Here is a 25,091-nt window from a genome sequence, read left to right as displayed (position 1 = left end):
GACTAAAAGTTGAAACAACAAAGGCTTTCGATAATTCTCGCACATAATTATTTTTCTTGGAACTCGAAGATCGTTTTTCTCCTCTCTTCTCTTGGATATCCTGTCTTTGCCAGGGAGTTTAAGAGGTCATTGACACTATCACAAGAATATCTACACGTAAGGAGGATATCACAAAAGTTTATAAACTTTGCCTCTTTGAATTCACGGGGTTCCAGTATTTGATAAAACTTTGTTCTTAATTACCCGCCAGGATGTGGCACGCTATTGTTTCTACGGATACTATCTTCAATAACGTACTAAGGTTAAGGGCCAATTATTCAATGTTCAGTTAACTTCTATCTGAAGAACAAATATGGAGGTTGGGCATATTTTACTATCTGTACAAAAGCAGTCAAACGTATAACGTCAAACATATTTTTTCAGATAAAAGTTATCTGGCAATCGAAAATCCATAATAAGTCTCATGAATTACATACATTAATTATATTGTTTTCAACGTAATTATATTTATATTCGATAACGAACCGTACAAAAATGACACAAGTATTTTAGTAACGATATTATAAGCTATTTAATACAAATATCTCAACAACATAAAGGTTGTAAAGAGTCAAGGGATGTCATATACACATAGCGAGCTTTATTCACAGAGCGCATCAATCATCCTTTTGAACAACTTTATCAGATGTCACTTGCTTACAAAACCTTCAGCCAGTCAAGCGGCTAAAGTAACACACGATACTGGGTCATTGACTGTACCTTTAACATAAGTACTTACAAATAATATACTAGCTGTATTCCCGTGGTTTCACCCGCGTCCCGGGGAACCTCTTTCGGTACTCAGATAAAATATAGTCTGTGTTAATAGGAAAGTGTGTAGCTTTCCAACTGTGAAAGAATTTTTCAAATCGCTTCTGTAGTTTCGGAACCTGTAGGGTACAAACAATGAAAAACATGTTTCCTCTTTATTATGATAGATTCCATGGTTTAGTGGATAAACAGAGTGAACTACTAGTTCCTCAGCTATCATCCAAATTAAAATTATAAATAAAAATGCGATGGCAGAAAGTTTCAAAACTCAGACTTTGAATCTCCTAAACCCTCGCTAATGTAGGTACGAAACAACGAACATAAAATGTAAATGTATTCCTTCAGCACGTCACGCCAATCTAGTTGACGCACTTTATTTAATCTTCAGTGGAAATGTACCAAATACTGTCTCAAAATATCACTTAATACTGGTTTGAAACAAAATTATACGCGATGCCTGCATTATATTATGGGGCCATTTTTATTGTGAACTTAACGGTATAAAAATCATAATGACTTAGTTAATCTATAAATATACTTACAAGTATGTACTGTAGTTAACATCCCAATGAGGGTTTCTAAAATGGCAATCCACGAGGTGCAGCACCGAGTCGTCAGGTCTAATAACTGTCAAAGTGCTTACCTTTACTATGAATAGTGAACGATTTTAGTGTTTTTATTTTATAATTAAAGCACTGCATTATTGTTTTACTATTGCGGTTGAGTAAATAAAAAACTAAATCATATTGTGTTAACAAATTTTTCAACAAGCTTTCCTTAGTACCAGTGACTTTTGCACTCTCTTAGCTCAATTTTTAGTTCGGAAACCTTATTCTGACCGTAGTCCATAATAAAATCAATAACACTTCAATATAACAGAATTTCAATAAACAATAAGTTCGGCACCTACAATGAGGGTTTTGAAATTTTTCTGCCGGTGGCGTATGCGTCTGGTCCAAACAGCTGTCAAATAGTATGGAATTGTAGGTGCCGAACTTATTGTTTATTGAAATTCTGTTATATTGAAGTGTTATTGATTTTATTATGGACTACGGTCAGAATAAGGTTTCCGAACTAAAATTGAGCTAAGAGAGCAAAGTCACTGGTACTAAGGAAAAGCTTGTTATTTGTTAACCAATATGATTTAGTTTTTATTTACTCAACCGCAATAGAAACAATAATGCAGTGCTAATTATAAAATAAACACTAAAATCGTTCACTATTCATAAAGATAAGCACTTTGACAGTTATCTGACCTGACGCTCGGTGCTCGTGGATTGCCATTTTAGAAAACCCTCATTCCATACTATTTGACAGCTGTTTGGACCAGACGCATACGTACCCGGTGGCAGAAAAATTCAAAACCTCATTGAATCTTACCTCTATAGGTATCTATCGTATTTAACATACTCTAGCTCTAGGAGATCGTTAAAAGAGCTGTGTCCGCCTCTAATGTGGACGCCTCAACGTGACCACGACAGTTCTGCCAAGAGCGAATCGACAGAAGAAGATACTTTAGCTAATATATCAGTTCTACGAAGTATAAGCATCCAATGCATTTTTCTTTATTAGTTGCAGTTTCACAGTTATACAACGAGTATGATCTTACTTTAGTCAGATTATGCAAAATGATCACCAAATTCATAAAGTTATTTCCTCAGGACATGAGTGAAACTGTGAAACCGCGGGAAATAGTAACATAAAATCAACCTGTAGAACACGAGTAACACGTTCACTTTATCTGTTTTCAGTTCAATAAGGGTACGGGTAGGTGTACCGTGCTGGTACCATTAATAAAAGATCTGTCTGTGAAAGTCAAGGCCAATCGGTCGGTGACTTCTCGCCTCGAAAGTAGGAATATATTTGTACATCTCGAGGAGGAAATATTTGCTTTAAGTAATGAAAGTGTGCTTAGTAAGTAGCCTGAAATTGTATCCAATTTTAATCTTACCTTTCGGAGTGGCAAAAATGTTTATGTCATTATTTTTTTAAAAGAATATGCTTTTTATTCATAACTAACCAGTGGTTTTACAGTCGTACCGAGAGGGAACTGCTTGACCCCAAACATATAATAATGCCTGTACATTATTCCGATATTATATAAGTTACTTTACTGCCAAGTTTAACCAACATCCGTTCAATAGTTTTTGCGCGAGTTATTTACCAACTATGTACCTATTTCTTCAGTCAGAAAAGTCGTAGGTACGTTTAACTTTTCAATGTAGGTAAACCTTTTCAGACGTATCAAACACTGGGAAATGAACCGTGATTACTTATGGTACACAAATTCTCGAGTTCATTGACTGTTTCGTTTGAATGAAAATTCACGACACAACGTATGAACAAATTGAACCTTCGTCCAAAAAGGTTTGTAATTTCCTACATGTGGGTATATATGAAGCTGAATTCGCATGCCAATGACCGCGCCAGTGGACGCTGCGTCCTGAGATACGAGCATGAAATATTGCTTTCTTTCATACATTCCCCGATATTCAATACCCCTGATTCATAACCGACGATCGTTCCCTACATATTTTCATAATCATATCGCATTTTGAAATACACACTATTTACTCGTATTTATTATAAATGCAGATTTTTTGCAAATGCCTTGGTACCTATCGCATAATTCTTACTTAGTTCCTTTGCTTCATCAGCTTCATTAATTAGGAGCACTGGGTGGTTTCCTGAATTTCTTCGAAGGAACAAAAACAATGTTTTGCAATCGTTATATTTGTAAGACATAAATTGCATTTCACAATATCACTTTTATTGTACTCGCATGTTTTTCATGAAAGTATAGGTATTTCATCATCTCAGTCATAAGACCATTGATTTCCAAGAGAACAGGGACCATAGAAAGAATGTATAGATGCTTATGTGACAACATAGTTGTTGTAATTTTATGTCATATACCTAGGGAGAAAACTACCTCATTACTGTTCATTATGTAACGTTTGTACATTCGTTTACTAGGTTTATTTTAGCAGATTGGTCCTCTCAATAACATTGACACCCCGCTGGTAGCGTCGGGCCATACAAGCCAGTGATATGCCCTCACAAACAAACGCCGTGTCGGCTATTTACGGCTCCCTCGGTCCAATTTAGGGTGTACTGACTTATAATTTAACAAATTACCAAGTAATAAGTACTGAGCTCGACCTGTTGTCATAGACAGAGATGACTGACAGGACCGTCGAGTCTGGAAACACAAAGTAGCAACGATAAGATTAAGAGATATTTATAAAAACAAGATTATGTCCACGATATCTATATCCGCGGTATTTTGGCATTATCTTGATATGTTATGATGACTGGCACGCAGGTTGCCACGTCAGGTTAGCATTTTGTATAGCGACAGGAACTATTCAGTGGTAGTTTAACGCGGTGTCCTGCGTGAGCGACACGACGCGACGCGACGCTGCGAAACGAACGCGATTCAACCGCATGTACATGTGGCCTAGTGAGACGCGACGTAACGCGCTCTTGATTTGAGGGCGACCAGATGCGACACCACGAACTATTCAGAAGCGTTGTGGGACAAAAACATAAACATTATAGAAATCGTTTATTAGTACAAAGAACTGAAAGAATGTTGCTGTGTGTACTTTAAATATGAACTTTCAAGCAAATTGTACTGTACTTCCATGATTTGAAGTAATGACCAAAATCACGTAGGACATTTGTCGCGCATAGCATCGCGTCGCATTACGTCGCGTCGTGTTGCATCGCGTCGCGTCGCGTTCGTCGCTCACGCAGGACACCCGTTAGTTACCACACATACATATCTGTAAATGTTGGTTCACCTGTAAACTGTGCAAGCCAACCTGTAATCCTTTTATTTTGTTAATTTAAACACAGAAGCTGTTGGTGTTCCTGTTACTAATAAATGAATAACTACGTAATAATTGCATTTGTGCAGACACCAATGTGCCCAGACTCTCAAAGTCGGACAGAAATCCGATTCTTCGGAGAGAGATCACGTCAGCTCAGGATGTAACAATATCAAAGGTAATAATCGTCATGAAAATTGTAGTTGTATGTAGTTCTCGTGACAATACAATAATATCGTCATGTCGAAAAGATCCGATGATGCAGCCGGAAGATATGAAGTGGAACATCATGATGGAACATCATATAACGTGTTATGCTTGTTATAAAAGTAAAGATATTTAGTTTAACCACGATTAAGTTTTCCATTTATAAGGGCATATTTTTCTCGTGTTTTTAATATTAATTTATTTCGATATTAATAAAATAAAGGGATGGATCAGACCTCGTACATTTTGGGGACTTGGTGGGTCAGAAAGTCTAATAATCGTCCAGGGAAGTTTGTGAGAATGTATGGATGTATGTTTGTTATTCAATCACGCAAAACAGCTGGACCGATTTGATTGAAATTTGGTATGCAGATAGATGATACCCTGGATTAACACATAGGCTACTTTTATCAACACACCACGCGGGCGAAGCTGCTGGCGGAAGCTAGTAAAATATAAGCAAGTTGAATTTAATTTCGAATGTATGCTATCCTACTATAATATTATAAACGCGAAAGTATGTATGGATGTATGGATGTTTGTTACTCTTTCACGCAAAACTACTGAATGGATTTTAATGAAACTTTACAATAATATAGCTTATACATCAGAATAACACATAGGCTACAATTTGTAAACATATTGTTTGAAATACTAAACCTGCAGACAACACACAAAATAATTCGTGTCTCTACGACACATGAAATGAGTAAGTAATTAACTCTTGCGAAACATTTACTCTGCCTATGATTCAATGTTCTTATCCGTTTATTTTAATTAAATGTAATGTTACTTCACGTTTAATGCTAATGAGTGCATGTAAAGAATAATATAGATAGGTATTACATCTCAAATAAAACCATGCTTGTATATCAACAAGTCAACAAAAACTAAACTCTTTATTTTAACATTTACCTACAACTTATTAAATCTATTACATCGTATGCCATTTTTTCAATAGTCATTTTCGAAATAAAAGTATTTATTTATATTTCCGTAATTTGTCGTTACGCACTAGTGCCTCTTGGTTCGAAGAAATAGCATTGATGATAAGCGCTACCCAAGACGCCTGTAAAACGAGGTTCGTAGTTATATATCAAGTATTGGTTTTCCTCAGCCTGGCTTGCGAACTGATGCAAACTTTTTCTGCATTCCTTCACGAAGAAGTCCATGAAATAACGGTTTGTTTTCACCGCGGATAATGAATGAGCATAATTCTTCGACAGCTTCCATTCGAAGGAACTTTTCTCAGGATGAAACTGTACACCGTAGAAGGGATACCTGAAATAAGATAAATTATTGTCTGAACAAACTATTAGTAGTAATACCGCTTTCTGTAAATAATGAACATAACAAATAATATAAAGATTTTGCGCCAGAGTTGGATTTCCCCATGACCTCAGATAAATGGATATCAGGAAATTAATTTTCGCTACATCAAATAATCTTATCGGGCTTTTTATAATGCTTAAGAAAACATAATAATTCTAATGTTAATTAATATTATCATCAATCAATTTATGATTTGACATTATAAGGAAACCTAATCCATTACGATAACAATTTTCAGCCTCGCCAACCAAAGGGGAACGCGGAAGGTATCATTTTACTAACTGCATCCTAGTTTTCATTATTCGTCAGACGTTATTACCCTTTAGTCGTCAGAGCCTAAAACTTCCACTGATGATTGGGATTTACCCATACCCGCCGCGCTTACCATGCGCTTTGGTGAGCTGTGTGGGATATGTTTTTACCTTTGGAGATGCTACTGCCCATCACCGAGTAAAGCATTTACTATACTATTTGAATCAACGTGTTTTCGTCGTCGTTAAACTGCAGGTCCCAGATGTTATTGAACATCTTTGGCATTTGTTACGGGTAGTCAGAAGCCAGTCAGTCTGACACCAGTCTAACCAAGTGGTATTGGGTTGTCCGGGTAACTGGGTTGAGGAGGTCAGATAGGTAGTTGCTTCTTGTAAAGCACTGGTACTCGGCTGAATCCGGTTAGACTGGAAGCCAGGACAAGACCAGGACAGCAACATAGTTGGGAAAAGGCTCGGAGGATGATTGATTCTACGTGTTGGTTATACCGCCACTAATCAGTCAGAGCCTCGTCAGTTTTCAACAGAGTGTACAGTGGGTTGGTGAGGTTGGCTAAATAAACAAACCAATGTATTACCTGGTGTGTTCGACAGTGGCGATGAACTTGACTCCATAGTCGTCGAATGAATGGGAGGTGACTCGCCAGTCATTTGTCAAATTGTAAGATATCAGGTTCTAGAAGAAAAATAACGTCTTAAATACTTCTATGTAGAAAGAAAGAAAGAAAAATACATTATATTTGTTTGACAAAAATGTTTTATATTTAATTGTTGTAATAAGTAGTAGTCCAAAGGTATAAGAAATTTTTCCCATTACTTGTTCCAGTAAATACGAATTAAGAAGAATGAGCTTTTATTATTTCATTTGGTAAAGTGTTGGATACCTGCCTTATTTGAATACTTAAATAATTTTAAGTTAAAAATTTAAACAGTATAAGAGGTTTTAGAGTGATTCTACTCTCAAACTCAAACTCAAATTTATTTATTGCAAACATAGGTCATACATAAGACACATACACAAGTACATAAGACATGATGAAGCATACCTATGTACATATGAATATCATCCTCCGAGCCTTTTTCCCAACTATGTTGGGGTCGGCTTCCAGTCTAACCAGATTCAGCTGAGTACCAGTGCTTTACAAGAAGCGACTGCCTATCTGACCTCCTCAACCCAGTTACCCGAGCAACCTGATACCCTTGGTTAGACTGGTGCCAGCCTTACTGGCTTCTGACTACCCGTAACGACTGCCAAGGATGTTCAATGACAGGGACCTACCCTACCTACCCAGTTTAACGTGCCATTCGAAACACAGTCATTGGTGTCTAAGATATTTAAGTTACCTACATACGAATACCTGCTAGATACGAATTGTCGCGATGTGAGATGAATTCTGCGTAAAGGTAAACTGCCTTCACCATTATGATAAAGGCTAGAACTAGTTCCAACCAAACACAAGAGAACACAACTAAGTTAAGCCGCATGTGGCCGGCTGAATCTGGCTTTAGCCCGTTAGAACTAGGTGTAGCGGCATTTCAGGCTTTGGTAACATATCTACATTATTTATTCCAACACCTAATACCGTCACTCTACATACCTCATCTATGATGCAGAACTGATGTGCGTTTACTGTGACATTTTCGTTTTCCAAAACCTTTGTAACTTGTTCGGGTGCTTCTCTGAACATCTTACTGGATTGGTAATCTGCAAGCATAAATATATAACTTAGAATATGAATGCTCCTACGTCAAATCCTTAGATCCTTAATCCTTAGATCACTGAATTTTATTCATAGAAAGATGGAAAACTGTCAGAAATCGGATTAATATATAAATGTTGTATAAATACGCGTAAAAGATTGCAGACCACAAAACCACTGTAAATTCTATCCCGACCTTACTGGTCAGTCAGTCGGCGAAATCCTAATACTAATCTTGGTATTTGTTTAGGTCATGCAAAAAATGAAGACGTTTACTCACCATCAGTAAAATCAAGAGGAATATTCCCATAAGAATAGCACCTGATCCTGTTCTCTGGGTATCCTCGGCCTGAAGCCAAGATGATGAGCAGTTCGAAACCGAGACAGGTGCCAAATATGGGGAAATAGTCGCCAGCGTCGTTCATTTCTTGAGCAATTTCGTATATATGCTGACCAGCGTCGGCGTAGCCATCCGATTGGTTAAGTACGTAGCTCCGCCGGGAATCAGAACGCTGCAATAATAAACGGCGGAATGTATGATAAATAAATTATACTCCTTTTCTAACAGGTTCAAACATAGCTATTATACGATGTTCCATCATTAAATTCTTTCTAGTTCAAATCTACCGGCTCCATCGTCATCTGATCATAGTTAGTTCGACAGTATCTTATATAGCTGCCAATTTTCATGACGCTACGATCCTTGGAATATGGTTAAATTATAGAGTTACCTACCTTAGATTCCCTACATACCTAGTTACATACTGGTCGACGTAGGTAATATAGGCGTGTGACAAATGTATTAATGTAATATGAAACAACCAAAAATAGGATACCTAATCTTTTTGTATTAATTATTTGCACTTAGTAAATCTGTACCATTATTAATATCATCGTAATTGCATTTTCTGTATAATTGTTGTCGGATAATTTCCTTGTCAACCGTACGTGATATAAATAATAACATCCGTTAGCGATAGACCATGTATTGTTTCCCGTTATGCTATCTAACCAACAATTACTCATACTTACCTAGTTACATATGACTAACTTCAGTAACAATATTCGGGATAATTAGCACCAAGTTAATAAACTATAGAACTAACATGAGTACCAATTTAGAAAAATATCTAGCGCTCGATTGTGATGAAACTATGGTATGATTGTACTTCTTATCAATACTATATCTAAGTCCATGAAGTTGATCTGGCTAAAATGTGTCCTTAGATAGGTTTATCGACGAACTTACCCGTTCAATTTGCCCATCAGTTCCTCATAGTAAGCACGATCTTTTCCAATTCTGTAACATTATTTCACATCAAATAAATGAACCGTATTAACAAATGAAAAATCATAATTTTAAATTATCATTTCTTAATACATATTTATAACTAGCCCAGGCTTCGCTCGGGTGCAATGCTGATACTAAACATTTTACACTATTTAATGGATGTTATTATGCATATGAACCTTCCTAAAGACTCTTTAGTCTTTAATCACTTTATCTATTTCAGGAAAATCGGTTTCGTTGTTTTAAATATTAAAGCTTACAAAGGGACAGAAAAAGCGACTTTGTTCTTTGCTATGTGTGATTACGTTACTTACAGAATAGGAACAACTCTAGCTCCCGAAGCTTCCACGTCCTTGACGTACGATGCGGCGATATAGCTGGTGTAATTCTCCTCCGGGTACTTGGTGTGCAGGTACATGGACTGTTCCTGCGACAACACGCCGATGATCGGACGGTCGTTCACCACGGGGAAGTCATCCGTCCTCACCACCGTGGCACCTTCGCAGTGCAACAAATACACGACCGTCAACAGCACAGCCCCCTTCATGATCAGCGTCACGCTCAAACTGTCTACTGCACTCATCCACCTAAAATTTATTTGAATTCACACATATCTGTTATCAGCCAAATCGCTGTTATTGTTTAGTGGTCCGTTCAATACGTAACATCAGATAAGAAATACTCAATCAAAGAAATCTGCTTTGTAGTTGCCGGCTTTATTTTTAAGCAGCTTTCATTTGCATTAATAAGTATACAAAAAATACTATGTTGATTTGTGTATAGTCTCAAATAATAACTAACCTCAACAACACAATATTGACACCATCGTTAACTAAGCAAACTATGATGTTTTGAAGCACTGTGCGCGCGCATCTGATTTATAATAAACTTGTGGTCTAAAAATAATGCTCTCCTACAATGTGTCTAATACACGTGATTGAGAGACAAAGATAAATATGTATATTGTTTGAAATTCTTCTCTAAAAACAAATTTTAATTACCTATGCATTTAATTACCACAAACAAATCCTGGTTAACAAAGAAATAACTAACCTGATAGCAACCGATTATTATCAGAATATAATTAATAAAATTAACAAATTGACTAAGTGCTCATTATCTTAACTACTTGTTAATGTTCATATCGAACTCCTTAAAATGATAAATCAATATCGATCACCGGCTGTTAAAATGCAAGAAATAGTGTACATTGTTTATCGATGCGGGGATCTTAGTATGTCAAAAAATACATCGGTTGGTACACCGACCATCGAAAAAAGCCAAAAGACAAGCCCTTTGAGCCGTTTGTTACGACTGTCATGGCACCGCACATTTACCTTAGTAGTCAGAATAAAGAAAACCTTACAACCAGTCTTATGAAGTGTTGCTTTTTCGAATTTAACACTTACAAAGGCGGAACGTGTAAGCAAAAGAATCCTTTTCGGTTTGAAGTTCCGAGCTTGCGAACGGCGAGCAAGGGGTGACTCGCCGTCGTTAAGATATAGGACTACTAGCATAACTGCGCCAGTTAAATAACGTCGATAAGATTAATCTGGTAGATTTATTCATATTGGAACATCTTCCGATTCCGAAGCGCATGGGAAATAATGTGGTTAAATGGCTTTTTGGATCTTTCAAACAAGCCATTTAAATCATTTACACCTTAATGACCTTATTTTATTTGGACTCGGCGCAGCATACCTTCTTCCGTAGTTCTCCAACCGACGAAATCTCATAGTTATTACATACCTTGCATTCTTTAAGCATTTTCGTTTTTGGTTCTCCAGAGATCAAGATCTCTGGTCGTCTTACGCACTTGTTCAAAGTGATGAATTGCAATAAGTAAGTAGGAGCATTGCGTAGCTGGGTTTGTTGTTAATGTTCCAATAATGTTTACAGAGGACAAGCAGAGGACCAATAGATAAAACCAAGACATGACTGAAACTCACCTTTTATTGCTAAACGTAATGTTCTCTTTATGGATAAATAACGGGAAAACAATTTACATAACATCTCAGTGAACATGCTTGAAATTTTGAAAGGATTTGACTAAAGTAGTACATTTCATACAATCTCTTAATTTTAAGCCAAAGAATCTTGTTTTGTGTTGTGAGTTTGACAGGAAAGTAAATCAGCCCTTTGGCAGCGACATTTTCAATGGGTAGCGCATGCGTGGTCTCGCACTTTTGATGAGGTCAGCAAAAAGGTTTACAAAGGGTGAATTCGGTTCGCATAGTTATTTCATGATAAGTAGGTACCTAATTTCATTATCAACTAGTTTCAAAATTCACAATATCATGATAATATTATGCAATACCTACCTAAACTGTGAAATTACGATAATATCGATGAAAAGTTACCTAAGTTTCTTTCGAAGCGATGATGGATATCATAATTAATTTCAAAATTTGAATACGGTGTGCAAATGTTTCTTCGGCTATACAGATATTCAACTACGCTACCTATTCATACTAAGGCAAAATATTGGTTGGTATATAACCGACAGAAATCAGTCTTATCCAACACTAAGCAATCACGCAAATTAATCACTTTTGTAAAATGCTTATGGTAGGTAAGTAGGTCCTTCATATTTTTTATGTAGTCGACAAAAGATAAACGGACGGCTTGGACAATGATCATAGCTTACTTAAAAATTAAAATATTTTCGAAGAAGGTACGAATGCAGAGAACTTTATCCTAAACCTTTTCCTGTTTGACTAGGTAGGTACCTATGTCTCAATTTCCAACAACCATACAAAAAGACAAATAAAAATGTCCTTCTTTTTGAAGTTGATTAAGTTTATTTTCATAAAAATATAATTTTCAGTTTAATGTTTCGAAACGAAAACAATATCATCCCTTTCCCAGAAATGTTAGGGTCTTCCAGAAGTATTACGTTAGCACTATAGGAGGGCTGGGGGGACTTTGTTTTGCTTATTTTGATGACATGGGGGTAGGGAGTCCAGATGATGATTACGTCATCGATAGGTATTTACTTTTTTACACGAATGGCAACCCTCACATTGTCTATGCTTGAAAACGAAACGCATTTTCGGGGATTCCCTCAAATATACACGCATACGTTTAGGCGCTCGCCTAGAATCGATTCGGGGAATTACCGCGCGCTGTTCACTTGTATTGTTCTGTTCGGATACTATACATTATAATTATAATATTAAAAAAATACATTTTTAATTGAGAAATGTTTACGTAAGCATGGGGGGAGGGGGTAAAAGCTTGGCTTACTTTTGCTGACAAGGGAGATGGGGGGGGTAAATAATTGTAATAAATCTGCTAACGTAATATTTGAACGACCCCATTGCAGATTGCAGATCAGTCGGTTAAGCAAAGTTTGGCGCGGTCGGTCGGTCGGTCGGTCTGTGGTTAGGACCATCTTGACATAAAATTTTGTACCAATGCCTAAAACCCTAAAACTAACGCCTATTATTATGGAAGCCACTCAAAAATATTAATTTCGATACAACAATTTAGGTACTTTTAATCTAAGTAATATCACAAATAACAAACGTACTATGTGCTAGTTTTGTGAATATTTCAAGCGCAATTATTAGTTTATGGTATAGGGGCCCCCTAAAATATTTATAATACCTTATATTTTGTTATAGTCGTAAAAATAAAACTTGGTACATACATCATATTTTCCTATGAAACAGCTTGGTGACCGAAAACGAAGTCTAAGTAGGAGTCTGTCCAAACTAATTCTAGGTATGAATGAACATACATGACATGTATTGTATGGGGATGTACATGAGCGCACTCAGGCGCGGATTTAGTTTCGAAAAGAGTTCGAAAATCGAGTTTTAAGAAAACTGTAATGGGGTCTCGGGTTTCTCTTTTGGTTTGACTAAAAATCATAATAGGTATGTCACGGAACTTCGAGATGGCACAGTCGACTGAAGCGCCACTGCACTCACAGAAGTTTCCTCCGTGAAACTCACTATGTTGATCCGCAAATAATCTGACATCAACACAACCAACTAAATTACTTACAGAATGTATGGCAACATAGTATGAAAATAAAACATACTAAATGATAATTGGCAACACTAAAATATACCTCGTCAAAAGAAAAATGCCGCTGCCAAGAAGAAACGTAATGATAAAGGTATTTTGATAATAATTATTACTGTTACAATCATCATCTTGTGTACATATACTGAGTGAGTGTTTAATTTTGGTATTAACCTTTGTCCATTTCAAATATATTGAACAACTAATTTGTTGAAAACACTTTGTTTTAGGTTGGTTTTCTGCGTTGACAGTGGAATTCGCGTATTTTCTTTTACAAGTCAAGTACACAATAGAAAATGTTCGAAATGGTAAGTATATTTGCAATTATGAGTCCTTTGTAGACAATGATTACATTAATACAAGTAACAAACATAACGATAATGTCTTTATTTTCAGAACACAGCTGAACCTATGCAGGTGGATGTTCCACCTGAAGATAACGAAAACAATGAAACTGAATGTTATGTGGTTGACAATCCTACTCTGGATCTGGAAACATACGCCGCTTCTTATACTGGATTTGCTAAACTGTATAGACTGATGTTTGTAGCCGACCATTGTCCTTCCCTCAGATTGGAAGCTCTGAAAATGGCTATTTCCTACGTCATGACAACATATAACGTAAGCCTTTACCAAACCCTTCACAAAAAACTGGCTGAGGCAGTTGCATCTGCAGGCTTGCCTGATGTTGCCGTACAAATGGGTTCACAAGATATCCCAGTCCTGGACACTATATGGATTGAATCAAAAACCAAGAAGGCTGCTATAAAGTTGGAAAAATTAGATACAGACCTCAAGAATTACAAAACAAATTCAATAAAAGAGAGTATTCGAAGAGGTCATGATGATCTTGGTGACCATTATCTTGATTGTGGTGACCTCACAAGTGCCCTCAAGTGTTACTCAAGAGCCAGAGATTACTGTACAAGTGGCAAACACATTATAATGATGTGCCTAAATGTTGTGAAAGTTTCAGTGTATCTGCAGAACTGGGCTCACGTTCTTAACTACATTATCTAAAGCAGAAGGCACTCCAGATTTCAATGAAGTCCCGGTAAAGACTCTAACCAGTCAATACTGACCCGTTTAAAATGTGCTGCTGGTCTAGCAGAATTAGCTACAAAGAAGTACAAGTCTGCTGCTAAACACTTCCTAGCAGCCAGCATTGATCATTGTGACTACCCTGAACTTCTTAGCAGCAATAATGTTGCCATTTATGGTGGATTGTGTGCACTTGCTACATTTGATCGTTCTGAATTACAAAAGCAAGTCATAGTTAGCAGTTCTTTTAAATTATTTTTAGAGTTAGAACCGCAGTTACGTGACATAATTTTTAAATTCTATGAATCTAAGTATGCTTCCTGCTTAAGGCTATTGGATGAAATAAGAGATAATCTACTGTTAGACATGTATTTAGCTCCCCATCTAAACTCACTGTACATGCAAATAAGGAACAGAGCTTTGATTCAATACTTCAGTCCATACCTGTCGGCTGACATGCGCTTGATGGCTGCAGCATTCAATCGTACTGTGAATGCTCTGGAGGATGAGTTGATGCTTTTAATACTAGATGGCCAGATCCAAGCTCGTATTGATTCCCACAACAAAATATTGTATGCTAAAGATGTGGATCAAAGGAGTACTACTTTTGAAAGGAGCCTGGCCATGGGGAAAGAATACCAACGAAGAACTTCTATGCTTATTTTACGTGCTGCAATGCTCAAAAATCAAATTCATGTGAAGGTGAGATTTGAAACTTTAGGTTGTTTTATTATCTTATACAGGAATGAAGTTTAAGCAGTGCGCAAAAAAAACTGGTGGTCCAGAATCATTAACAGAACATTTCTACATCATCAGTAAAAAAATTTTTTTCATTCTTTTGTCCGCCCCAAAATCAGCAAAATATGGATACCAACTATTCTTACGCGCGCCTAGCGGAGCTCGCGTTAGTAAACCGGTTTCGCGTTTCCGCCGTGCCTACTATGACGACTGTGACCATACTATCGGTTACAAAATAAACATCTTTCGATATCAATAACTTTTTTTTGTACTAAAACACTACAAAATAAAAATATACGTATCTATAAAACTTATTTAACTATAAGTTGACAAAGTTTGCGCACTGGATAAAATTCATTCCTGTATATAAAAATGAATTACTGTTCGTTAGTCTTACTAAAACTCGAGAATGGCTGGACCGATTTGGCTTATTTTGGTTTTAAAATGTTTGTAGAGGTCCAGGGAAGGTTTAAACGATACGAATTTCTCGGGGTCAGCTAGTTTTAAATAAAAATAACTATGTAAAATTAAAAATAATAAAATGTGTTTTCAGAATGTTGGCAGAGACACAGGCCCGCAAAGTGGTGAAGCACCAGGATCCAGCACCAGCCTCACTCCACGTACATTTGACACAGTGCCGTTGTGATGAATTTACTCATAGTCTACTTAAAGTTTTGTCGTGACAATTTAAATGCCACTATCAACCAATTTAGAGCAAGCATTTCATACAGATGAACATTGTTGGACTTTTTTGTTACTGCTCCTCTCTAATTGGATTTATATTGTCACATGAAATCAGATCTTATTTTTAAAAAGAACTCTTTTTGTGTACTGAGTATCTGCTTATGTTTTTTTGTTTAATGAGACTGCAGGAGTAGGCCCGCAAAGTTTCAACAGTTTTGCCATTGCAAACTACTGATAATTATTGTTTTAAGGAAAATGTTTTATCAGCAATCACAGAAACATGAACAGCTGGTGCAAGCATTCTTTCTCAACATTGTTTATACTGAATTATTCTATGTAACCACAAAATATTATGTCTACGTAATTTTTAATTAAAAAGTAAAAGCATCAATTGTTTTACTTATTCAATAGTAGCCGTTTCTCTTGCTTTCACTTGCGTCCCGTGTAACCTGCTTTAGCGTACCCGGATTAAATATCGCCTATATCATCTGGGAATAGTGTAGCTACCCAACTGAAATATTTTTTTAATAGGGTACAGGTCAAGGTACAGACATATAGACATCAGGCAGGTCAGAGCCCTTTTCGGATTCAGTGCAAACGAAAGCGTTTTTAAGTATAACTGCTACACCTACCCACATATCTATACAATGGGTCTTTACAATAAATGTAACGGGTTGCAACCCAACATTTTAACATGGCAACTTTTGAAGGAGCATCCTAGGAAATCGGTTTAGGTGTTTATTAAAACCACAACTTCCGGTGTCGGGATTAAATATAGACTGTCGGCCGAGGATACAACTTTACCAACAATAATTCAAAGTCGCTTCAGTAGTTAAGGTGCAAACGTAAAACACGTGTCCTCTTTATGATAAAGTATAAACCAGCTTCGCCTGTGGTTTCACCCGCGCCCCGTGGAAACTAATTCCCTCACGTTGATAACAAAAATAAATTCATCCAGTAGTTTTAGCGTGAAACAGTAACAAACATACATACAAACATCAACCTTAGGTACCTACTAACTTTTGCATTTAAGAGCCTCATTTTATTATTTGCACCTTTATGCCTACGTATTATTTAGATAAGGTATGTAAACAACCACAGCATTGGGCATCAAATAAACATTAGACATCATTCAGGTACCATTTTTATTTATTTTATTAATTATCTTTTCTCTGCACGTAATTGGCTGAAGACAAGTTGGACAACTTCCATTCGCGACGCCAAAGGCAGGGGCCGACTACCAGCACATGCCACTAACCACTGAAAAAAGATAAATAAATTTACAGGCTTTTAACAGTGTCCTAGACTCATATCTGATATCAGGAATTGAGCATGCCAGTTATGGGACGGACACGACTGGAAGACCGACATTAGCATGCTCTTCGATTGCGGGTTATCAATCATTAACGTCCAGGCTGCTTTGTGAAAGTTTGTCCGCCCTAAGACGACCCACTGACCGACCAACGGGATAAATATGATGTTACAAGACCTTGAATTGTCACAATGATTTTGGAAAGAAAGAAATAAACCAAAATTTTGGAAATATGATTATTGTGGGTAGGTATAGGTAATAGGTATTATACCTGATACAAACAGGTCCTATGGTAATAAACCCCACACAATGAATTTTGACAGAGGGGAGGGGCAATCCAGGAACATCAGGTAGACTTGTGGATAAACATATTCCACATGCTGCAGAGTTATCATCTTCACTATCCATTTTGGAACCTCAGATGTACTTGACGTGGGATGTGGAAATTGACTGAAATCTAAAACAACAAAAAAATAACTATAACTTATGTAGCAAATGTTTAACTAAGCGCTAAGTATCATAGTAAATTGAAAATTACCAAATATGGCCATAATATTATCGACAATATTTTTATCATGATCCCAATGGAGAAGCCCTGCCTGTAACTTATTGTGCCAACTCTCTGACTGACCAACAAGGTAAATATTAGTGGCAAAGCCTTCAGGAGTCACCTCCACATGCAGCCATGTCCTATCATCTGAAAGATATCTTATTTTTAATTCAAGCTTCTATCTAGCTTGTACCGTTTTAAGCATCTATGTAAGCTTTCACAATAGCTTAACAGGCTGCACAGTCAGTAGTATTAATACAATCATCAATTCTCTTTTAATGAATCTTATATTCTTGTTACAATAGCACTCCAAACTGACCAAGGAATATTATTCTGTAATTATCCTTGAATGACTTTACAATCGGTTCCATAACAGTACAAAACTCATCAATATTTTCTAATTCATAAAAATATCTAGCCAGGTCTTTCACATTCTGATTGAATAACTCTGTAATCTCTGTGATACATCCAAATTCATGTTCATGTGTTGATGAGTTGGGCAAATTTATATCTGATATAATCAAATGTTTAGGGCCTTTGTACTGCACTTTTATTTCGTGTTCTCTATCATCATCCTCTATTACAATTTTCAAGTCTCTCATAGTTTTACCAAAGTACAAGCGAAGTGTTCCAAGACTGACTATAGTTTTTATTTCATTTAAAATGTCTTCATCAAGCAGGTTCGATTTTACCAGTTGTATAAGTTGTGTATTCTGCTGCAAAGAATCGTCTAAACGTTCTAAAACTGATAGCAAATCCAAGTCTTCTATAGTTTTAGTAATAGAGCTATTCAGCCCCAGTTTATCCATTTTCTTTGGCAAAAATTATATGTGATCTGAGTTCAAATCTTTATTTTCTCGGCAATATCAGAACACCTTATCCCTTACGACTTTTACAATATAGGTAGGTACCTAACTTCTTTGTTTGTTATTGTAGATTGATTGACGAGAGATGACGCCAGTGTTGCCAGATGATGATCTAGCATTCTCCCAAATCTCACCCAAAATCCCCAAAATGTTAGTGTTTTGAGAAAAACCCCAGTAATTAGAAAAATTTTGATGAGGGTTTTCTAAAATGGCGTCCACGAGGTGGCAGCACCGAGTCGTCAGGTCCAGGTAACTGTCAAAGTGCTTATCTTTACTATGAATAGTGAACGATTTTAGTGGTTTTTATTTTATAATTAAAGCACTGCATTATTGTTTTAGTATTGCGGTTGAGTAAATAAAAAACTAAATCATATTGTGTTAACAAATTTTTCAGCAAGCTTTTCCTTAGTACCAGTGACTTTTGCACCCTCTCTCTTAGCTCAATTTTAGTTCGGAAACCTTATTCTGACCGTAGTCCATAATAAAATCAATAACACTTCCAATATAACAGAATTTCAATAAACAATAAGTTCGGCACCTACAATTCCATACTATTTGACAGCTGTTTGGACCAGACGCATACGTGGCGCCACCCGGTGGCAGAAAAATTTAAAACCCTCAATAGTTCGTAAAACAAAATAAACATTGTTTACAAACTACTGAACTAAACTTTGCGTAAAACAATGTTTATTTTTGTTTTACGACCTTACATTAAATCAAAAATGTATTGAGAGGCAACAGTCGGAATATTTATTTCTTTGAATTTCATTCTAAGATAAACTTTTGGACCCAGATTTTAAATGGCTCGAACAGCTCTTTTTGTAACATAAATATAGTCAATATCCTTGCCGATGATTATATCATCGTTCATCGTCGTTCTCCGCACGCAGCATTATTGTGGTAGTGTGTGTATGTTTTGTGTGTGGTTCTATGGTGCGTTCAAATTAAGTAGTGAGTAATTTGGTCGCGTTCAGTCATAAAACTTTTTCGAAAAATCCTCCAACTCCTCCAAGCCAATTTTAATCCCCCGCTGATCCCCAAAGTTCTTCCCCAAAAATCCCCGTGGGCAGAAAATACCCCAAATTTGGGGAATCCCCATCTGGCATCACTGGATGACGCGCATGGCCATTTGGCCGTTTGACAATTTGACATTGTCAAATTTATGCCGACAGATAATTAAAGAAATAACAACCCGATCCCTGTTTCCTATTCTCCCCAAGTTTCTCAGTAAAATAAAATAAAAACAATAATAATTAAAAATCGTGCCAAGGTAAGGTTGATAGAAAGATGTTTCTGGAATTTCATTCTGAGTCGAACAAATAAAACTTTTATTTATTATGATGGTAGCTCCAGTCACGGTAAAGATATTCCAGTCGTTCGTCGATCTCTCCCCAACCCAACTAGTCCCAACTCAGTTCGAATGAATACGACTCTCCACATATTATGTGTTCGAAAACGAAACTAAATAAGATTCGCAGGGAATTTAGTAAATATTCATTTGACTACCTTATTCATAAGTAAGTTGCGGATGCAGCCGATTAGGTACCAGGGGCCCGATTCTCCTAATTTCACCTAAGCGACATACGATTCACGTTCGACTGCGATCCAATCCCGACTCGATTACGATTGAAACGTATGTGGCATTCCGCTATTTTTCTTTGAAATAAACGTTTTATCCTTTTCTGTCATAATCATCCATAGCTTTCCAACAGTGAAAGAAATTTTCAATTCAAAACAAAAGAAAAAAAGACAAGTTCTTACTAATATAGATTATTTAATTAGGGAAAATATAAACAATACATTATGTACAAATTTTATTAATTCCGCCATTAGCGGGTTTCAAATGTTGATTGAGCTTGTTGCCCTAAAACTAAAAATATTTAACTATTTACTTGTACTAAGTAAAACGTCTACAGTAAACATGCAAGCTAAAACATACGTAAGAATATAAATACCTACTGACCACTGTAAATAAAATCACACATTATTTCATTATTCAAAAGTTAAAAATTAACACAAATACCTACACAACAATCTTTAAAATGACTATTACAATTAAGAATTTCATATTTTATTATGAGTAGCCAATAATGATAAAATAGTATTATTTTGGTGTCATTTGATTTCATTTTGTAAAATACTATCACATTAAGACACTATGTAGGTACCTTTCGTTTTATTATAAAAGTACTTATTAAGGAGATGGCTCCTGAGTTGGCCTAACAAGTTTGGTTTCAACCTTCACCATGTCATCACCTCTATATAATTCAACTTGTAAAATAGAAAATACTTGAATAACTTGTTTGATTTCTGGTAAATCATTTGTAGCATTCCATGTTAATTCCATTTTAGAGAGCCTTGAGCATCCTTCCGTTTTAATACATTGGTATTTCCCTGGAAAATCCTGAAAATTTCAAGGTTTAACTTATTATATTGCTATCATATTAACAACAGGATTACTTATTGGACAGTCAGCAGGATATAATTGACTGAAAAGGTATTAACTACTTACATTATTGAAAAATATTCTTCTATTTAACCCCATGGCTATTATAATAACATCAATATACTTTTCTCTCACTTCTACAACAGCAGCTTCAGTCACTAATGGTGACTTCATTTCAATGTACTTCAGTGTATACATTTCTGTTGACAATTCACCAGCTTTTTTGCATTGTATTTTTGCTTGTTACATTGGGCTGCGATCATACGAACTTTGTCTACATCCCATTTTGGGGTCTCTCTATATTTCAAACTCGCTGCCAGCAACCTGAAATTATTATCACAAGGTGTTGAAAAACTAGAAATTGGAGTTGGTTATTTATTGGATTCAAACCATAGTCATACATTACTGATTAGTTTAAAATATTTTCTTACCTGTGCACCATAATATCTGCATATCTTCGTATAGGGCTGGTGAAATGTGTATAGAGTGGAACATTTAAAGCATAGTGATGAAAGTCATCATCATGACACCCATCAGCACAGAAATATTTAGCTCTTGTCATAGGCTTTGCACACAGCATGTTTAAAACCATCACTTTGCCTTTGTCTGTACAGTCTGGACCAACATGTTCCAAAAGGGAGCGATGCAACTCACCAGCAGAGTTGATATTTAATTCAATACCCATTGGTTTCAAGGATTTAGCAAGTTGTTTCAACATGTACCCACTGGGTTTTGGGTGACATCTCAGAAATGCTAATGATGGGTGATCCTCTCGAATTCTTTCAGCTACAGTCATATTAGCAAGTAACATAAATTCTTCAATAAGTTGATGGCTTTCTTTACTCTCGTATATCCAAAATGAGTCTGGCAAGCCATTAGCAGCATTCAAATGAAAGGAAACTTTGGCTTGATCAATTCTTAAAGCCCCACTTTCAAAACGATCCTTGCGGAATTTTGCAGCAACACTCCCAAGAATTTTTATTACTTTTGATATATCAGCATATCCAAAATTATTATATGTTTCAGGAAAGCTTGTTTCAGAATCCTCTTTATCTTCCAGTACTGATTGCGCATGTTCATATGCTAATTGACAACAAGAGTTAATTACTGTTTTTGCAAATCTATGACTTAGAACTTTTCCATCTTTAGTTATCTCCCAGAAAACTGAAAAGGCTAATTTGTCAACCCCGGGAAAAAGAGAACAGAGCATACAGAGATCATCAGGCAACATATGATAAGCTTTTTCCACCAAATAAATAGTTGTTGCTTTGTCTGCCACTTTTCATCCAAAATAGTGTCTTCTGTTAAGAAGTGAGCAACATCAGCTATGTGAACTCCAATTTCGTAATTCCCATTTTCCAGTTCTCTACAAGAGACAGCATCATCTATATCACGACAGTTAAATGGATCAATACTGAACACACACAATTTCCGACAGTCCTCTCTAAGTGATATCTCCTCTTCAGGAATTTTGTAATCTAATCTTGGATACAAATGTCTGACTTCAGGACCAAATGGCTTGACATCTAAATCGGTTTGAGCTAATATTGCTTTTGTTTCTGTTACCATATCTCCAGATTGTCCTATGTTACAAACGATTTTCCCCATAGCAAATCTGGTATCTGTCCATTCCAATATTTTGGCTAAAAACAATGTATTCTCATAAGTTTTGGCATCATTATAAAAGTTGTCAGGCCAACTTGTGAATGGTATGTTAAGCCTTGGAATTCTGAGATCACGTGGAATGAACAAGGCTCTCTGCCTATTTTTATCAGGCATCAACTTCAGAGAGCCTATGCAGGTTCTGTTGTGAACTACTTCCTTGATATAAACTACTTTTCCTTTTTTCTGTTTGTTGTCATCATTGCTGTCTTCATTATCACTGTCTGTAAACTGTACAACTACAACATCACCTTCTAAAGCACGGTTACGATTTTTTATTCCATCAATAAGAATATCTTGTTCACTTCTGTCACTGCTAGAAACATATGCATGTTGGAATTGTTTAGGATTTATCCTCAATACTCCTTCAATAAAGACATTATCTTTTAGCCCAGCTTCCATTCTCTCTGCTGAGATGTAAGGGTCAAACTTAATATCACCAGTTTCTTTAGCTTTCTTTTTGTTTTTCCTTTTATGTTTAGGGGTTGTGTTGACATCACTGTTATCTGCATTTTCTCCTGTTAAAAATTTGAAAGGTTCCGTACTTCTGACACTAAAAGATTTGCTAAGTAATGGATGTTGTAGAAAATTTTGTATGCATTTAGGAGTCATAGAGTCAACTAAAACAACTGGTGAGCTTGGTATACTAGCTGATGTAGGTCTTTGTGTTGCCTGAAAATTTGGAGTGTTGGGTAAACTTGCAGCATGTTGAGCATTAGTCAAATACTCTCTTGAGTCCTGCATATTTTGCGAAAGCTGAAACTGAGGATGATGACGAAGGTTTTCAAGGTACCGAGAATTAGTAGATGCATACAATGGACTTATTTGGTGTGCAAAAAACTCGTGCAATGATGCCTCATCGTTTTGGGCGCGATGCGACTCGGATGTTTGTGGTATATTCATAGCTTCTCTTGAAGGAATTTTTAAATTCTTTATTCTTTCTTTTTTCTTTGAATGTTTTCGTTTTGGATAGGCTGGGCTGTCTCCTTGGTCTACTTCATCGTTTTCACTGTTTATATTTATGTTTTGGCACTGAGTGGATATATCACTTATCGTCGAATTAGTATACGTCTGGGAATTTATTCCTGCAGCCTCACCTTGTGATTGTTTATGCCGTGAAAGCGAGGCATGCTTTTGAGCTTTTTTCGCTGGACAGTGATTCTGATGTTCTTGAATCCTATTGTTGACTGAACTTTTAGAACGAAAAGGTTGCGACGTGGAAAGTTGGGCACCCGATGGCCTGTTTACGTCAAAATTTCTTTCAGATACACAATCACACAGATGAGACATCGTTAAGAAATTATCAAAAACTTGAACTTAATTTGATGAAACAACAAATTTCCATAAAACAAATATAGCGTGCAATTAAAATTTTATGGACTTTTTATATCTACCAAAATTTAAGGTTGACAAATTAGACCAAGGTTACCAACCTAAAATTTTATATTACAATTTGTTATGAAACATTATGAAATAAATTGAAATAAGTGTTGTACCTAAATGCGTAAAAGGTGTGCATAATGCGGATTGTTGGAAAATAATGCCACCTCATGTGGCCCAAGGATAATAATAATAATATAATAATAAATCTTTATTAGGCATTCCAGAGTATACAGTAATAATTTACAATGACAACCGCACTAGGCAAAGCCTGTATCGCGGCTGTCAACAATACAGTTTCCTTAAGGACTAATGAGATCAAAATGCAAATACAAGACTTAAAGTAATTATAACAAGAAGCCAATGTGTGTGTTTGTGTGTGTGTGTGAGGGTGTGTGTGCGTGAGTGTGTGTGTGAGGGTGTGTGTAATGTGCAAAAAATTTCTTCCTCTCTTACTGTGTGGGTTTTAGTAGCTGTTCTACTTCGTTATATGATAAATCATTTAAATATTTTGTAACCTTTTTGAATTACGCGCGCCGTGTCGTCTTTTAATTTACAGATTTTACAGATTTTGTTGTATAAATAAGGAAATAAAAATTTGAGAATCTTTGTGCAAAGGAAGTATTAACTGTGGGTACCGGGATTCTAAATATTCTATTTTTCAGCAGTTTGTTGTAAGATTCAGGTTTTAATATTTGTTTATGTGTAAGACAGACAGCAGCTTTTATGTAAAGGCGGCGAATACTTAATAAGTTCGTTTCATTGTAAATAAGTGCCGTGGAATACCTTATAGGCTTTTTAGCATAACCTTTAGCACGGACCGCTGAGCTCTTTCCAATGAGATTAAATGTGACGCAGCAACACCCCAGGTATTGATACAATACGTTACAATCGATTGACAAAGAGCAATATAAATATATTTTGCAAGATCTGGGTTT

The 25,091-nt window shown here is 36.2% G+C and overlaps 4 protein-coding genes across 4 annotated transcripts; 1 reads left to right on the top strand and 3 right to left on the bottom strand.

Moving 5' to 3' along the window:
• Positions 1–5,730: 5,730 nt before the first annotated feature.
• On the bottom strand, positions 5,731–10,466 carry LOC110370080 (gamma-glutamyl hydrolase A). Its single transcript, XM_064036940.1, is given in 8 exon segments — positions 5,731–6,131; positions 7,030–7,127; positions 8,050–8,156; positions 8,432–8,641; positions 8,644–8,663; positions 9,401–9,451; positions 9,757–10,029; positions 10,444–10,466. Coding segments are annotated over 8 exon segments (1,041 nt in total). The 5' UTR covers positions 10,452–10,466; the 3' UTR covers positions 5,731–5,857.
• A 3,002-nt stretch (positions 10,467–13,468) lies between these two features.
• LOC110370079 (COP9 signalosome complex subunit 1) lies at positions 13,469–16,328 on the top strand. Its single transcript, XM_021325799.3, is given in 4 exon segments — positions 13,469–13,623; positions 13,705–13,782; positions 13,871–15,217; positions 15,807–16,328. Coding segments are annotated over 3 exon segments (1,452 nt in total). The 5' UTR covers positions 13,469–13,623; positions 13,705–13,770; the 3' UTR covers positions 15,900–16,328.
• A 737-nt stretch (positions 16,329–17,065) lies between these two features.
• Positions 17,066–18,675, bottom strand: LOC110370100 (uncharacterized). Its single transcript, XM_049850717.2, has 4 exons — positions 18,119–18,675; positions 17,788–17,946; positions 17,521–17,706; positions 17,066–17,197 (listed from the first exon to the last, which is right to left on the bottom strand). The coding sequence occupies exons 1-3, from the start codon at positions 18,606–18,608 to the stop codon at positions 17,537–17,539; spliced, it is 819 nt and encodes a 272-aa protein (XP_049706674.2). The 5' UTR covers positions 18,609–18,675; the 3' UTR covers positions 17,066–17,197; positions 17,521–17,536.
• Positions 18,676–20,419: 1,744 nt separating this feature from the next.
• LOC110370058 (DIS3-like exonuclease 2) lies at positions 20,420–24,226 on the bottom strand. The gene is given in 5 exon segments (XM_021325767.3): positions 20,420–21,069; positions 21,178–21,338; positions 21,341–21,435; positions 21,543–22,395; positions 22,398–24,226. Coding segments are annotated over 5 exon segments (2,985 nt in total). The 5' UTR covers positions 24,064–24,226; the 3' UTR covers positions 20,420–20,859.
• Between the last annotated feature and the right edge of the window lie 865 nt (positions 24,227–25,091).

The sequence above is a fragment of the Helicoverpa armigera genome, chromosome 11, assembly GCF_030705265.1.
Source record: "Helicoverpa armigera isolate CAAS_96S chromosome 11, ASM3070526v1, whole genome shotgun sequence".
In the NCBI taxonomy this organism is placed as follows: domain Eukaryota; kingdom Metazoa; phylum Arthropoda; class Insecta; order Lepidoptera; family Noctuidae; genus Helicoverpa; species Helicoverpa armigera.
This window is presented reverse-complemented; position numbering and strand designations above follow the sequence as displayed.

What these genes read in the sequence shown, in the direction of transcription:
- LOC110370100 (XM_049850717.2), bottom strand. Translation starts at nt 18,608, where the DNA reads ATGGATAAACTGGGGCTGAATAGCTCTATTACTAAAACTATAGAAGAC. An exon ending in TTACAGAATAATATTCCTTG is followed by an intron (nt 17,947 to 18,118) that starts GTCAGTTTGGAG and finishes GATATCTTTCAG; the next exon opens with ATGATAGGACATGGCTGCAT. An exon ending in TAATATTATGGCCATATTTG is followed by an intron (nt 17,707 to 17,787) that starts GTAATTTTCAAT and finishes TTGTTGTTTTAG; the next exon opens with ATTTCAGTCAATTTCCACAT.